The sequence below is a fragment of the Gastrolobium bilobum genome, unplaced genomic scaffold (assembly GCF_033153095.1).
Source record: "Gastrolobium bilobum isolate Gb01-03AN ecotype WA unplaced genomic scaffold, APGP_CSIRO_Gbil_v1 utg44919, whole genome shotgun sequence".
Taxonomy (NCBI): Eukaryota; Viridiplantae; Streptophyta; class Magnoliopsida; order Fabales; family Fabaceae; genus Gastrolobium; species Gastrolobium bilobum.
In genome coordinates, this window is record NW_026898442.1 from 19,991 (window position 1) to 36,112 (window position 16,122).

The 16,122-nt window shown below is 36.6% G+C and overlaps 1 protein-coding gene across 1 annotated transcript; it reads left to right on the forward strand.

The window, feature by feature from the left end:
- The first annotated feature begins 1,201 nt into the window (after positions 1-1,201).
- On the forward strand, positions 1,202-2,347 carry LOC133316335 (uncharacterized). Its single transcript, XM_061518070.1, has one exon. The coding sequence runs from the start codon at positions 1,202-1,204 to the stop codon at positions 2,345-2,347; it is 1,146 nt and encodes a 381-aa protein (XP_061374054.1).
- Positions 2,348-16,122: the final 13,775 nt, after the last annotated feature.

Here is a 16,122-nt window from a genome sequence, read left to right on the forward strand (position 1 = left end):
TTATCCCTATATATATATATATATATATATATATATATATATATATATATATATATATATATATATATATATATATATTATAATATATATATATATATATATATATATATATATATATATATATATATGGATGAAGATGATCATTGTTCATTTATTTATCCAGGTACAGCACCCTCACCCTACTTGTACAGACATAACTTCTTCTTTTTTCTGGGTTCGCCATATGGATGAATATGATCATTGTTCGTTTATTTATCCAGGTACAGTTTGGAATTTTGATGAAATCATTTTTATTAAAAGTTTGAGAATTTTTTTTTAAAAGGGGTGGGTGATTTAGGTCAAGTAAAAAAAAAAGATTTAGGAAGATTGAAAAGAAAAAAAGTAACATAGGTCCAACCATGATAGTTAAAATCAAGATCTTACCTAAAACCGGAAGGAGGATAAAAAATCGTAAAATACTAACGTAAAAGAAATCATAAAAAATCATAAAATCGTAAAATCGTAAATTTTTTTGGAATTTTGATGAAATCATTTTTATTAAAAAAAATCGTAAAATCTTTTCTTTTCTTGTTTATATTTTTTTAATACATTTAAAATTTTCTTTAAAAAAAATCTTGGGAAATCATAAAAAATCGTAAAATCATCGTAAAATCTTTTCTTTTCTTGTTTATATTTTTTTAATACATTTAAAATTTTCCAGCACCCTCACCCTACTTGTACAGACATAACTTCTTCTTTTTTCTGGGTTCGCCATATGGATGAATATGATCATTGTTCGTTTATTTATCCAGGTACAGTTTGGAATTTTGATGAAATCATTTTTATTAAAAGTTTGAGAATTTTTTTTTAAAAGGGGTGGGTGATTTAGGTCAAGTAAAAAAAAAGATTTAGGAAGATTGAAAAGAAAAAAAGTAACATAGGTCCAACCATGATAGTTAAAATCAAGATCTTACCTAAAACCGGAAGGAGGATAAAAAATCGTAAAATCCTAACGTAAAAGAAATCATAAAAAATCGTAAAATCGTAAATTTTTTTGGAATTTTGATGAAATCATTTTTATTAAAAAAAATCGTAAAATCTTTTCTTTTCTTGTTTATATTTTTTTAATACATTTAAAATTTTCTTTAAAAAAAAATCTTGGGGGCAGCACCCTCACCCTAATTGTACAGACATAACTTCTTCTTTTTTCTGGGTTCGCCATATGGATGAATATGATCATTGTTCGTTTATTTATCCAGGTACAAAACCAAAACCCTCAAAAGCCCTGAATAGGAGAAGGAAACTCAACGAAAACAATGATAATCAAAAAGAGTTACCAGAACTTACAACCGACCTATTGGAGCTAATTGCTAAACGTCAAGATGTGGCAGGCTTTTGTGGATTTGGTGCTGTTTGTAAGAGCTGGTTGGAAATCTATGATAGATCAAGGGAAGATTTCTTGGAATCCCAAGCACCAATGGTAGTTCTTATATCATCATCACAAGACAAACGAGAATGCTATTTGCATGACATTGCTAATGGCAAGACAAAAAAGGTTATGTTGCCTAACATAGTTAGCAAATTCTTTGTTGGGTGTTCAGCAGGATTCTTGATCTTAGAAGACATATATCGTGAAATTTTGCTTATAAATCCTTTCACTGGACATCAACTGAAATGTCATGCACCACATTTTAGCCTTATAGGCAAATCTCTTCATGACAAAATCATTGTGGCATCAACTTCGTCCCCTAAAAGTTATGTCATCCTAGCCATCTCCAATACTATGCGTGAGTTGCAGGTCTTTCATTTTAAGAATAGTCGTTGGTTTACTTGGCTATTTCTCAGGCAAGAATGGGTGGACATAGCAATTTTTAAGGGTCATGTTTATGTTGTTACAAAAAATGCTGAATTAGGGGAATTGAGGATAAAAACAACAGACTCCACAAGTGTAGTGTTTAATTGGCTCAGAGTGAGAAATACCCCTAATGTGAATTACTTTTATCTTAAGTTGGTTGTTTCAAATGATCAACTTTTAATGGTTGATTTTGTTCCTGAGGAACATTTGAATATTTACAAGATGGACTTTGAAGCAATGGAGTGGGTTAAGGTGGATGAGTTGGGTGATCAAGCTTTCTTCTTTGGGAGAGCATGGGGTTCTGCAATGAGGAAACCAGGTAGGTGGGGAGGTCAAAGCAACTGCGTGTATTGTCTTGACACTCTATCCAACATGTGCTGCATATACTCAATGGAGGCTCAACTGATTAGCAAGTTCCCATTTGTGGAAGATTCAATTACTTCTGAATTATCCTCAATTGGTTGGTATTATCCACACCAGTGTATCAAGGTAGATTATCTCAATGAGGATTAGGGAATATTAGGATAGGATATATAATGTTCATTCAACATAGATAACTCTATTTATGATTTTCTTTTCTCTTTCATTTTGTCCAATTTCTTTTTTTCAAAAAGACTTCATCTGTCACTGCTAAGAACTTATATTTTGGCATTGTTATATGAATAATATGAACGTTTAAAGATAGTTCTATTGGGTCTGGACCCTATTTTTCATTTCATGGGCCCATTGCCCACCTGTAATGTTGCACCCTACCCCTTTGAAAAAAACAATACAGAACCCAATGAGAGAAAGAGGAGAGCAACACCTTGCGGGAGAGACAAAGGTGCAATTTTGCAAGAGAGAAAAACCACATCAAGTGAAGGTCTTACATTGTGTGTGTGAGAGAGAAAGAAACCGAGGAGAGAGAAATAGTGAGAAGAGATAAAATATATTGTATCTTTGATATTCTCTTACCAATCCAAGGGTGAGATCTTATCGGAATAATCTTAAATTTTAGGTGAGTGTTCTTCATATATATTACTCAACATCTAAGAGTTACTTTGTGTCAGGGGAGTTCATGGTAAAGGACTATTATTAATGGACTAAGGTTATACCAATCTTATTAAATTCATGGGTCCATCCACTTATATCCACTTCATTAGCCTATTACCAACTAATACGAGACTCATTGCATTTGAATATTTCAACAATCTCCTTCTTAAGTGTGAAACTCAACATTGGTATGCTTCCCCTCAACTAAGTACCATATCCAGGTCCAAAGTACTCAATTTCGCCTATAGTCAATCATCTGGCTAACTCGAGCCCAACCCAGCTATGATACCAATTGTCAGGCAGGTCCAAGGGAGAGCCCGTGGCAGGGGATCACCACCAATAAGCTAAGTTAGTCCAACCATATCAAATGGGCCCCTTCACTTATATATACTTCGCTTAAGCTAAGTTAGTCCAACCATATCAAATGGGCCCCTTCACTTATATATACTTCGCTTAGCCTGTTACCGACCAATATGAGACTTTATTACACTAGAATATTCTAACACTTTGTGATTTGGAGGTTTAAGGAATTGTAGTAAGGATTCTCACTTTTAGACATTTTTAGGTGACTTTCCTCCTTATTTTTTTTTTTTTTCTGAATTTCCATCTATTTGAGGATGTATGTGAATTTGTTAACTTATTGTGTACCAATTATTATTGTTTGGTGATAATAAAAGATTCGAGGGGAATTCAGATAAAAGTTTTGTGTGACAATTGTGTTAGTGTTGTTCTTGATTCTACTTTTTACTGTTTACTTCAACTTGCATTACATTAATGAGAAATACACTTCTCCTATTGTCTCAACTCGAATTCCATGTTTTAATTTTCAAAATTTTGTGGGCTCTACAAAATTTTCTTTCTGCTTGAAATTGTCAACCTTTCTCCTATGAGAGGTGTTAAGCCCTACATTAATTGTGGATAGATACTTCATTGGTAATGTGATAATACTTTACTAGCATGGACTCAAAACAAATCCAATACATTCTATTTTTTTTAAGTGTTGTTTCTCTTTTATAAATGATTTATTTAAAAGAGAATAATACTAGATCCCCACACACATCACCTCATATGTAATAGCTTTTACATTTGATTGCATATCTTTTTTTTTTTGAGTAAATACCCTTTTTAGTCCCTGGCAATATCCACGAAGCCCTTTTCAGTCCCTAGCAATAAAAAAGGGACAAATTGGTCCCTGAAATAACAAAAAAGAGGCCACGTTTGTAACAGCCCGTTGTACACCGGTATTGTTAACATTAATTATGATATTAAGCGCAGTTACAATCACAACAATTCATTTATAAAAATGCGAATAAACCTTTTCCGATTATTACACGAGAATTTAAAACTATAAAAAGCGTAATAATAAAAAGTTGTGACCGTAACTGTAAACTCTTGTGGAATACTTATTTAAACTATTTTTATGTCTTACTTTACTTATTATAAGTTACTAAGGGGTTCCCATAAACCCACTTAGCCAATTTCTCAACTTTACGTTTTTACCTTTCCGAACATGGTTCACTAATTATTTTTCTGCGAACACACCGCTTAAAACCAGACTTTCCTCTCAGGTTATATTTTTCTTACTTAATTCCCTTTCTAAAAAGCTATCACACGCTTTAATCGGAGCTCGTTTGCTCCGGTTATCGCCGTTTGAAGTTGGATAAGCAAAACCGCCAACCAACCCAAAACAACTCAAAACCTCTCTCACTCCACGAATTTCTGAAGCAAATCCACTCATCCAATTGTTCTCAAATTTGTACGCTACAAACTAGACATCTCAACCTTTAATTTGATATATCATAGCTTAATTTTACTGAGAAACGAAGCGGGAATTAATTTCCCAAAAACTGCCAGAAACAGCCCCTGCATAAGGGGGTTCTGGACAGTCTGTGTTCAACGACTCCTACAGGGCTGCGTAAACCCAGAATTTTCTCATATTTAAAAGCCATGTAGGGGACACCTCAAGCTTTAAAATGGCGTATGGCACGTCCCTATCGGACCTCTGTGGAGAGAGATATGCTCTCCCGAAGTTCGCCTAAAATCTGCCAATTCTACCGAAAATTCGCCAGAGTTTCCTTTGTTTTTCTTAAAATCCCCAAATTTGCCTAAGCTCTCTAGTACCTCAATGTACCTAATAATCCAATGGGTGGCACACACAAGGACCGACAATGCCTTGGGGCACTTACAACCCAACTCAGTTTATATTTATTACACAGTATAACTCACTTTATAATTCTTAACTTGTTTCAATCATCAAGTCCATTTTCATGCAATTTCCACATACAATTAATGATAAACCTAAAATAGGCCTAAAGCCCTTCCATCATAGTATATCATGCATCTCTTGTACATTTACAAATTACAACTTACAACTTTAAACTTTAAATTACAACTTACAATTTCATGCTTTAATTTACAACTTGAAACATAAAACTCAAATGACATAAACAACTAGACATAGGCAAAACGACATGAACAAATATTACATGAAACTCATCCTACATACATATGGGATGTTCATGCCCTAAGTCTAGCCTAGGCCACAAGGCCAACAAAATGAAAAATGATAAAGATGCTCCCAGTAGTCATCCTACGGGCTTCTTGCCCACCACTCCAACGCCACTACTAGCTCCTGAAATAAATTCCCCAAGACGGGGTGAGATATACAGATATATCTCAGTAACCCAGAGGTTCCGGAGAAAACTCCGCCCAATGGCTCACTTCGATGCATATAAGTAATATAAAAAAAACCACTTTCAAAACGGGATATAGCAAGGGATTTAGAGAAACTGGGGAATATCGGGATATAAAATACGACGAGCTGGAATGGTAGCTACCAATACCACGCAACGTCCTCGACATATAAGCCTACGGGTCTAATCCTAGGCGTGTTCCAAGAACCACAACCAAGGTACCCCTTCCATCCATATACACCCGAGACTTCCTAGTGTGCTCCTACCCGGATGACACACCACGGCCCTAGGTTAACTGGATCTCCCTCTCAGAGACCTATCCAGTGGAAGTTCGCACTGCCCGAAGGCTACACTGTCTACTGGCCAGAGACTCGGTACATAAGTACCCTCATAAATGCTACATGCATGCTCATGCTGTTCTACACTACTCATATACACTTCCTACCATTACCCTCAACGGGTATGGTGGAACAGAAAAGGGGAACAAGCCCCAGTACCAAGAGGTTACCTCAAATGTTCTTCCACTTAGCTCCACAGCAGCTTAGGTTCCAAGTTTGTTACTCAACAGAAAGCCTACACATAGGACGCTCCCAATTACTCAAAGTTCACAAAACGCATGCCAATCCTCAATTACAAATGCATAATCCAATCACTTACCTCAATCCACTTGGTCCAGGACCAAGGGCAATCAACCGATTCACAGTTAGGGATTCAGATCGACGTACGGCAACCTATACAACCATGTACAGCCATCAGTATGCGTCAATTTCCATCAAAACGCGAAAACCACAAAATCCTCCACTTCCTCTTGAAGGTTCGTCCAAACAAGGCAAAAATTCAAATTTATTTTTCTAAATTTTCTTTCTCATTTTATTAAACATCCTTAGGTTGCCAAGAGGGTAATTCAAGTGCCGTTTTTCTGTTTTACGTCTTTTAAGCACCGTTTTGCTAAATAATTCGCTCTAGGTTCCTTGGGAGCGTGAGGACAAGCTTCTCCAGCAGTACCTCGAGTTTCGACCAGGTATGCTTCTGATTTTGAGGTCAAAATCCTAAAAATGTGGGGTGTATGTAAGAACCTGTACCGTTAATTAATTAATTATGCAAAAATAGGAAATGATTCCATAATTGACCCTAATAATTATTTATGAGGCTTAATAATCATAATAAGTGATTAAGAATGCTGAAAGTCATTTTTCGGAAGAAAAGTGCAGATACCGGTTCTGCTAGTCAGTATAAATGTGTATCGAAAAAGTATCCCAGAAAATTAATGTAAGTGCATGATAATTACTAGAATAATATGTAGGACTTGTAAAACGAGTTTCAAGTCCAAATAATGAGAACTGGTGCTAGAAACCGGTACTGGCTTTGAAAAGCGCGTACCGGAAAGTTGCTCAGAAAATTATAAGAAAAATATGATAATTCTTAGAAAAATGTGTAGTTTCAGAATCCAAAGTTTCAGATTAAAATGCTAAGCGTAGCAATTAAAGTTAATACTGTGTGCTTAAGTGAGTTTTGGCTATAAATACACTTACTAAGGGCACATTGCCCTAGATACTAGAATTCCTGCGTGAGAAGAGGCTGACCAGCTGCTTGAGCACTGTTCCATTGGCCTCCTTCACCTTCTCTTGAGCCAAGTTGGGACTTTTGAGCATTGATCCTTCTCTTTTCTTCTTGTAAACACTTGAGAGCATCATTGTTGAGTGAAAGGAGAGCCTTTTGGTGAGTGTCCAGCTGCTGTGAGAGGTGTGAGAGAGCTGTGTTTTTTGTTCTTGAGGGGTGTGACCTTTTTTTGACATTTTGATGCTCCAAGATGCCTTCTTGTTGAGTGAAAGACCTACCTTCTTGTTCATTTTCGTGCATCTACCTTGAGTCAGACTTGAGGGGTTGTGTTGAGCTCCAAGAGCATCTCCCTTTGCTGTTTTTGAGCTGTGGTATGATCACCAACCTTTATCTTGAGTTTTAAGGCTTAAAAATGGAAGCTTGATGCATGTTAAGGTTAAAAGATGATAACTTGTTGTTGGGTAAGACTTAACACACCTAGAAATGCATGATTAAGTGTATAAAATCGGTAAAAAGGGAACCTTTAAAGGATATCTTCACGAAAATGCAGAAACTGCATTCTGTCGTGAAATATCCGGATATCTGGCCGTGGAATATCCGGATATTGGATATCCGGATATGATATCCGGATATGTGATATCCGAATATGGGGTTTTGGGATATCTGGATATTGGATATCCGGATATGTGAATCTGTATATCCGGATATTGCATATCTGGATATGGACAGTGAGACATCCGGATATTGCATATCCGGATATGGTCCCGAGGAATATCCGGATATTCTGGGATTTCGCAGAACAGTAGCTGTACGGTGCGTACAGTAGGCTATTGGGGGTTTGTAGACCCTAGATTGATAAAGTTGAACTTATGTATTTAATGGAATAAGCCAGAATCATGGGATTAAGGGCTTGTGGCTTTGTTAGAAGCTTTAAGACATTAAAACATAATGAAAAGGCGTTGTCTTTAATTTGTATGCATGTGGTACATGTTATTGATTTATGTTTGGTCCATATCAGATTGTGATCTGTTGTGATTGGACTTTGAGCTTGTGGCATTGGATAGCTAGCTTAGAGGTAAGCTTTCGTGTCCTCGGTTTAGCCATGTTGTGGTTCCACCATGTCCCATGGGGATATGGTATATGCATGCTGTGTTACATGCTTTTGATGTTTTGGAAATGCTGTTGAGCTATTGTATGTTAGTGCCTTGTTGGTATGCATGGAGGTGTTCCACCTATACGGTAAGCCTGAGTATGTAGAACATACAAAAGGGTGAGGCTGTGGGTGAGGTGCAAGCGATGTTCCTTGTACTACATGTAGGGAATAAACGTATTCCTACATTTCTCTGGCCAGTAGATAGTGATTACACACATGCCATAGATATCTGTTGCACTACATAGTTTTGGAACTGATAATGATATAAATGCTTTTTGAACTTATATTGCACATGTAAGTGAGCTTGGGGTGGAAGATCCTTGAGGACCCCTTGTCTTACTGAGATTTCTAGTTTAGAGATCTCACCCCACGTTTGGGGAATGCTTATTTCAGGGTCAGGTAATGTTGAGACCTCAGGCGGCAGGAGGCCGGAGCTGAGTTAGATTGCTGTTATATTATGCTGCCATGATTGGATGCTGGATTTGCATGCTGCTTTTATGCTTATAGCTTCAGTTATGATGTTGGAGTTCTATGTTGAGATTGTTGTTTACTATGTCTATTTGGTGAGCATGGGGATTGTCCATGACACATAGTATTATTATGTCTTGTTTTGTCTTGAGTCTTTTGGAGTTGTAATAATGTATCAGGATATTGTCCGGATTACTTGATGTAATGCCGTGATTTAGATACACACTTTATCTATATATTGAGGTATTTCAGTAGATGTCTTATTGCAATTTACATACAGGCGTTATTTTATGAAATTGATTAAGTAATCAAGTTGGTAATTGATAATGACGTCATAATTGAAAAGAAAAAGAATATTCCACATTTTTAATTAAGCACCGCTTAATACGATGTAATGTTAATATTCCGGGTATATACGAGGTGTTACATTAACAATCCTCACAACAGCTCATACTCCCTGTCAGTCATTTTCTAGTCTTCTACCATAATTCCGTTCATGAATATCTTCACCTACAACATCACATTTATAATTTACACTCCCTGTTAATCTGTTTATCGCTTAACCATTTAAACTCCATAAACTTAGCCCTCTCATAGCCTAAATTCAACTTCCATCAATGCCTTCCGTATCAAAGGCCTACTCCCTAATATTTTTAGCAATTAACCCTTCCTACTCATCATTCTATAACACTATTATAGATTCAACATATTTTTCATTCATTTATACCACCATTTCCTCATTATTGAAATTTTTGTCATGGATTTCCCACTAAAAATACTATATCATCATCCTCACATATAAGTCTCCCCGTATTGATAATCTCTAAACACAATCGTTCTATCACCTGGCACTACTTTCAGCCTTAAACAAATTTCAAAATTTTTTATCAATACCGTGTATCTCCCAAAGATATATCTCTCTCACTTAGCATGTATCGCTGACCGTGCTCCAAATCACTCCATTGAGTTATCAACCCTTCTTAAATCACTAAAATTTAAGTCATTGGTCTTTATTAACATTTCCACCTAATTCCATCACAACTAACTCCTTATGAAAGGCCATCAGGCCACCATCTTAACTACATATTTATTCCTCATTTAATCCCTTCTAATACAACATTCACTCAATTCATCAATATTAACACGTTGCTATTCTGTATCATAAGGCAATAATTCCCGACAATCTTCACACTTTCCTTGGAACCCAAAATTCATATCACCACACTCAGTGTACACGTACCCACATGTCCTAGTGCTCGGAACTCACACCTCAAACTACCTTCTCATGACGTCTCATATATTATATTACACTCGATATATTTCTGTTCACATAAAGTTATCTGATATCCTGTGTTGCGTTCTTCACACGACACAATCCTCTCAATACGGTGGGTAAAATATCCCCAGCTCTTGCTGTCCTAAGGGCCCCAGATGTAAATGACCCACCGATCAGAGAATATGCTCTTATGATTCACGCAGTAATAGGTAATCTACCACAGTTGCCCTTGTGCTAGGAGCATCACCAATTGTTTCTTATCTGTGCATTTATATAAAACACCTCAACTACACTAGCAGTCCCATCGATGCAGGATACTTCCTCGTCTCATATTACTCATATAAGATAATAATAGTCTCTGGGAACATAATCCGCACGGAGATAGCCATACACTCCGGGCACATAAGCCGCACAGAGATAACCATCATAATATATCTGTGTCTAACGGCAAGATGTGTTTTGTATAAACACATGAGGCTATCCTTATTATAGGAATAGTGGTATACTAAACATATTTCACATATGCATAATTCATTATGACTTCCTGGGTATGTTCCTTTCCACTAACCATGTAAATTTCTATTTCTATTGCACATTAGCTCTTCCACTAATCATGCAAATTTCGATTTCTATTGCACATCAGCTCTTCCACTAACCATGCAATTTCAAACTCAATAGCACATTAGCTCTTACACTAATCATGCAAATTCAACTCTGTTGAGATGTATAGTCCCATATTGGTTGTATGTGCAACAAATGTGGAGTTAATAAGACCTTGGGCACTCCCACCCTTTGAGCTAGCTTTTGGGGTGGTGTACCCAAGGTTCTTTATATGGTATCACAGCCTCGCCGCCCCCCACTTTCTCTTGTGGCGTTTCTTAGCACAGGTAGGCTGGGCCTGTTGCATTGTCCACTCTTCAAGCCCAATGGGCTCTCGTGTGAGGGGCGTGTTGAGATGTATAGTCCAACATTGGTTGTATGTGAAACAAATGTGGAGTTTATAAGACCTTGGGCACTCCCACCCTTTGAGCTAGCTTTTGGGGTGGTGTATCCCAAGGTTCTTTACAAACTCAATAGCACATTAGCTCTTACACTAATCATGCAAATTCAACTCAATAGCACATTAGCTCTTTCACTAATAATGCCATTTTCAAACTCAATAGCATATTAGCTCTTACACTAATCATGCTATTCTAAGTACTATTGCACATTAGCTCATACATTAATCGTACAATCTCACATTAAATTGTACATTAGCTCTTTCACTAATCATACAATCTCACATTGAATTTTACATTAGCTCTTTCACTAATCATACAATCTCTTCATATACTTCCCATCATCGGGGATTTCATTTGACCTCAATGTCCTTTTACCAAAAATTTAATAATTTACCTCAACACGAATAATTAGGCGCTCAGGCCATCACAAGGTGTACATACATATATATGTATACTGGCACTTAGGCCATCACTGGATTATCATCCGTTTATTCATCATAGTAGGTATACTGGCCATCAGGCCATTAGGTATTATTCACAATGCATTACAACATCCACTAGTAATTAGGCCATTTTAAATTACGATATTCATTCTTTGAGATTTCCAAGAGACCTCCATATGGATCAATCCTCTTATGCTTCATAACACCTGAACCTCTACAAAGTAGCCATTTCCAAGGAGTATTCCACACATTAACGCACACATATAATCACATTTGTTTCCTTCATGGCATATCTGTCAAGCTAGTTTAATCAATGAACCTTGTTCAATGCCATCCATGGTGATTCTCTCAACTTCTTCCTTATACATATAATACATAATTAATTCATCTCGCCTATGTTTAATCAACACTACCTCCTTATGGATTTAAATCCCATATTTCAATATATCTTCAATTAACACTTCACCAGCATAATAATTTCAAGTGATCCAATTCCTTATGATTAGACATCAAATATTCCATTAATTTCTCTACATTAACCATCCTAATTTATTCAAGTGTACACTATCTATCAGGGACTTATAACTTCTAATCAAACATAAAATATTCAAACTCATACCTAAGCATACATGTTCACATTTTTTTTTATAATCCATCAGGTTCTAAGTCACTCACCTTAATGAAGTCCATTCCCCGAGTCCACCTGTACATAATTATTGTACTACACTACACCAATACGTAGAAATTTCCCAATACCATCTTCATACTATAAACTCCTCTCAAATATATATTTATTATCCACAATACTACAATTTCGCCTGTGCTAATACTGTACATATCATAGGTTTGTTTACAATTTTTACTTATGATACAACTTTGTAATTTCCACCAAAAAGGTCAGACAAAATATTTAAGCCTGTTTTCCTTAAGTCCTCTAATATTCATATTTTACTTACTGCCATCTCTTGTCCATGGAGCAGTCCACACTGCAGCCACAACATCAGGCCAATGACTTCCATTCGGTGCTCCAGGGTTGCCGCGCAGGCTTCTTACGATGACCACACATGTAACACAAAGGAATGGGTTGATCAGACACACACTAAGGAATCACATATGCAGTAATCGATAAGAATCTACATAAAACTATGTAGCACATAACACAGCTAAACCTTATCAGAGTTCCCTAACAAAACTGCTCTGATACCATAAAATGTAACAGCCCGTTGTACACCAGTATTGTTAACATTAATTATGATATTAAGCAAAGTTACAATCAAACAATTCATTTATAAAAATGCGAATAAACTTTTTCCGATTATTACGCGAGCATTTAAAACTATAAAAAGCGTAATAATAAAAAGTTGTGACCGTAACTGTAAAATCTTGCGGAATACTTATTTAAAATATTTTTTATATCTTACTTTACTTATTATAAGTTACTAAGGGGTTCCCATAAACCCACTTAGCCAATTTCTCAACTTTACGTTTTTACCTTTCCGAACACGGTTCACTAATTATTTTTTCTGCGAACACACCGCTTAAAACCAGACTTTCCTCTCAGCTTATATTTTTTTCTTACTTAATTCCCTTTCTAAAAACCTATCACACGCTTTAATTGGAGCTCGTTTGCTCCGGTTATCGCCGTTTGAAGTTGGATAAGCAAAACCGCCAACCAACCCAAAATAGCTCAAAACCTCTCTCACTCCACGAATTTCTGCAGCAAATCCAATCATCCAATTGTTCTCAAATTTGTATGCTACAAACTAGACATCTCAACCTTCAATTTTATATATCATACGCTTAATTTGACTGAGAAACGAAGCAGGAAATAATTTCCCGAAAACTGCCAGAAACAGCCCCTGCATAAGGGGGTTCTGGACAGTCTGTGTTCAACGACTCCTACAGGTCTGCGTAAACCAAGAATTTTCTCATATTTTAACTCAATGTAGGGGACATCTCAAGATTTAAAATGGCGTATGGCACGTCCCTAGCGGACCTCTGTGGAGGGAGATATGCTCTCCCGAAGTTCGCCTAAAATCTGTCAATTCTACTGAAAATTCGTCAGAGTTTCCTTTGTTTTTCTTAAAATCCCCAAATTTGCATAAGCTCTCTAGTACCTCAATGTATCTAATAATCCAATGGGTGGCACACACAAGGACCGACAATGCTTTCGAGCACTTACAACCCAATTCAGTTTATATTTATTACACAGTATAACTAACTTTATATTTCTTAACTTGTTTCAATCATCAAGTCCATTTTCATGCAATTTCCACATACAATTAATCATAAACCTAAAATAGGCTTAAAGCCCTTCCATCATAGTATATCATGTATCTCTTGTACATTTAAAAATTACAACTTACAACTTTAAACTTTAAATTACAACTTACAATTTCATGCTTTAATTTACAACTTGAAACATAAAACTCAAATGACATAAACAAAGAGACTTAGAAAAAACGACATGAACAAATATGACATGAAACTCATCCTACATACATATGGGATGTTCATGCCCTAAGTCTAGCCTAAGCCACAAGGCCAACAAAATGCAAAATGATAAAGATGCTCCCACTAGTCATCCTATGGGCTTATTGCCCATCACTCCAACGCCACTGCTAGCTCTTGAAATAAATTCCTCAAGACGAGGTGAGATATACGGATATATCTCAGTAACCCAGAGGTTCCGGAGAAAACTCCGTCCAATGGCTCACTTCGATGCATATAATTAATATAAAAACAACCACTTTCAAAACGGGATATAGCAAGAGATTTAGAGAAACTAGGGAATATCGAGATATAAAATACGACGACCTGGAATGGTAGCTACCAATACCACGCAACGTCCTCGGCATATAAGTACGGGTCTAATCCAAGGCGTGTTTCAAGAACCACAACCAAGGTACCCCTTCCATCCATATACACCCTAGACTTCCTAGTGTGCTCCTACCCGGATGACACACCACGACCCTAGGTCAACTGGAACTCCCTCTCAGAGTACTATCCAGTGGAAGTCCGCACTGCCCGAAGGCTACACTGTCTACTGGCCAGAGACTCGGTACATAAGTACCCTCATAAATGCTACATGCATGCTCATGCTGTTCTACACTACTCATATACACTTCCTACCATTACCCTCAACGGGTATAGTGGAAGAGAAAAGGGGAACAAGCCCCAGTACCAAGAGGTTACCTCAAATGTTCTTCCACTTAGCTCCACAGCAGCTTAGGTTCCAAGTTTGTTACTCAACAGAACGCCTACACATAGGACGTTCCCAATTACTCAAAGTTCACAAAACGCATGCCAATCCTCAATTATACATGCATAATCCAATCACTTACCTCAATCCACTTGGTCCAGGACCAAGGGCAATCAACCGATTCACAATTCGGGATTCAGATCGACGTACGGCAACCTATACAACCATGTACAACCATCAGTATACGTCAATTTCCAACAAAACGCGAAAACCACAAAATCCTCCCCTTCCTCATGAAGGTTTGGCCAAACAAGGCAAAAATTCAAATTTATTTTTCTAAATTTTCTTTCTCATTTTATTAAACATCCTTAGGTTGCCAAGAGGGTAATTCAAGTGCCGTTTTTCTGTTTTACGTCTTTTAAGCACCATTTTGCTAAATAATTCACTCTAGGTTCCTTGATGACCCTAAACACAATTTATTATTTTTCATTGATTCTACCACTTTCCAACCACCACAAAACCCATTTTAATATCATTCAACACTTGATATATCATCCAATCAACACAAACAACCTCAACTCCCTAAAGCTCTCTATATGGCCGAATTGCACACTTGGAATTTCCAAAGAATTCTCACTCAATTTTAATCATTCCACACCTCATACAACACCATTATATCAACATATAATCATCCAACAACTCACCAATAACATCTTAACACATTTTCCAAAATCCAAGTCATGACACCTCAAAAATATCCTAAGTTAAAAATTCATATTTTTCACCTAAAATTTTCATTGCATTTATCACTAATACACATTATTCTAAGACACTTTCATGTGCAAACTTTTCCCAATTGAGCTCTCTAACATCATACATCAACAATTCAAGGTTTAGGGTTCATAAATATAATCTACAATTAAACCATCAAAAGTGTTGAAACTTACCCACAAACAAGTCACCAAGGCTCCACCAATTAATCCCCAAAGAAAGCTTGAACTAACCACCACAAAACTCCACTTTCTCCCAATTTTCGTGACTGTCCAGTCAGTTTTCTCCCAAATGAGAGAGCTTCAAGACTAATGGATACCACCAATGTGTTTGGAAGGTGATTTCCAACAAATTTCAAGCCAAGAATCGATGGATTTAATGGAGAAATGAGTGATTTATGGTGAAATGAAATTTTGGATGCAAAAGGTGATGGAGGGGCTGTATAAAATTTTAAACCGTGGGTTTGAGGGAAAGTGAGGTGATTTAAGTGAATTTGAGTGGGGCGGGTCCCACACGCGATTTAACTTTAATCCAATCATCAATTTCAACCACAATTTCATGACCTACGTATTTTTCTCGTTCATGTCATATTTTTGTTTCCTAAAAAAACTGATAAAATTTTCACGCTTATCGGTACAATTATACCGCAGTATTTTACACCAGAAAAATCACTATTTATCAATTTTTCT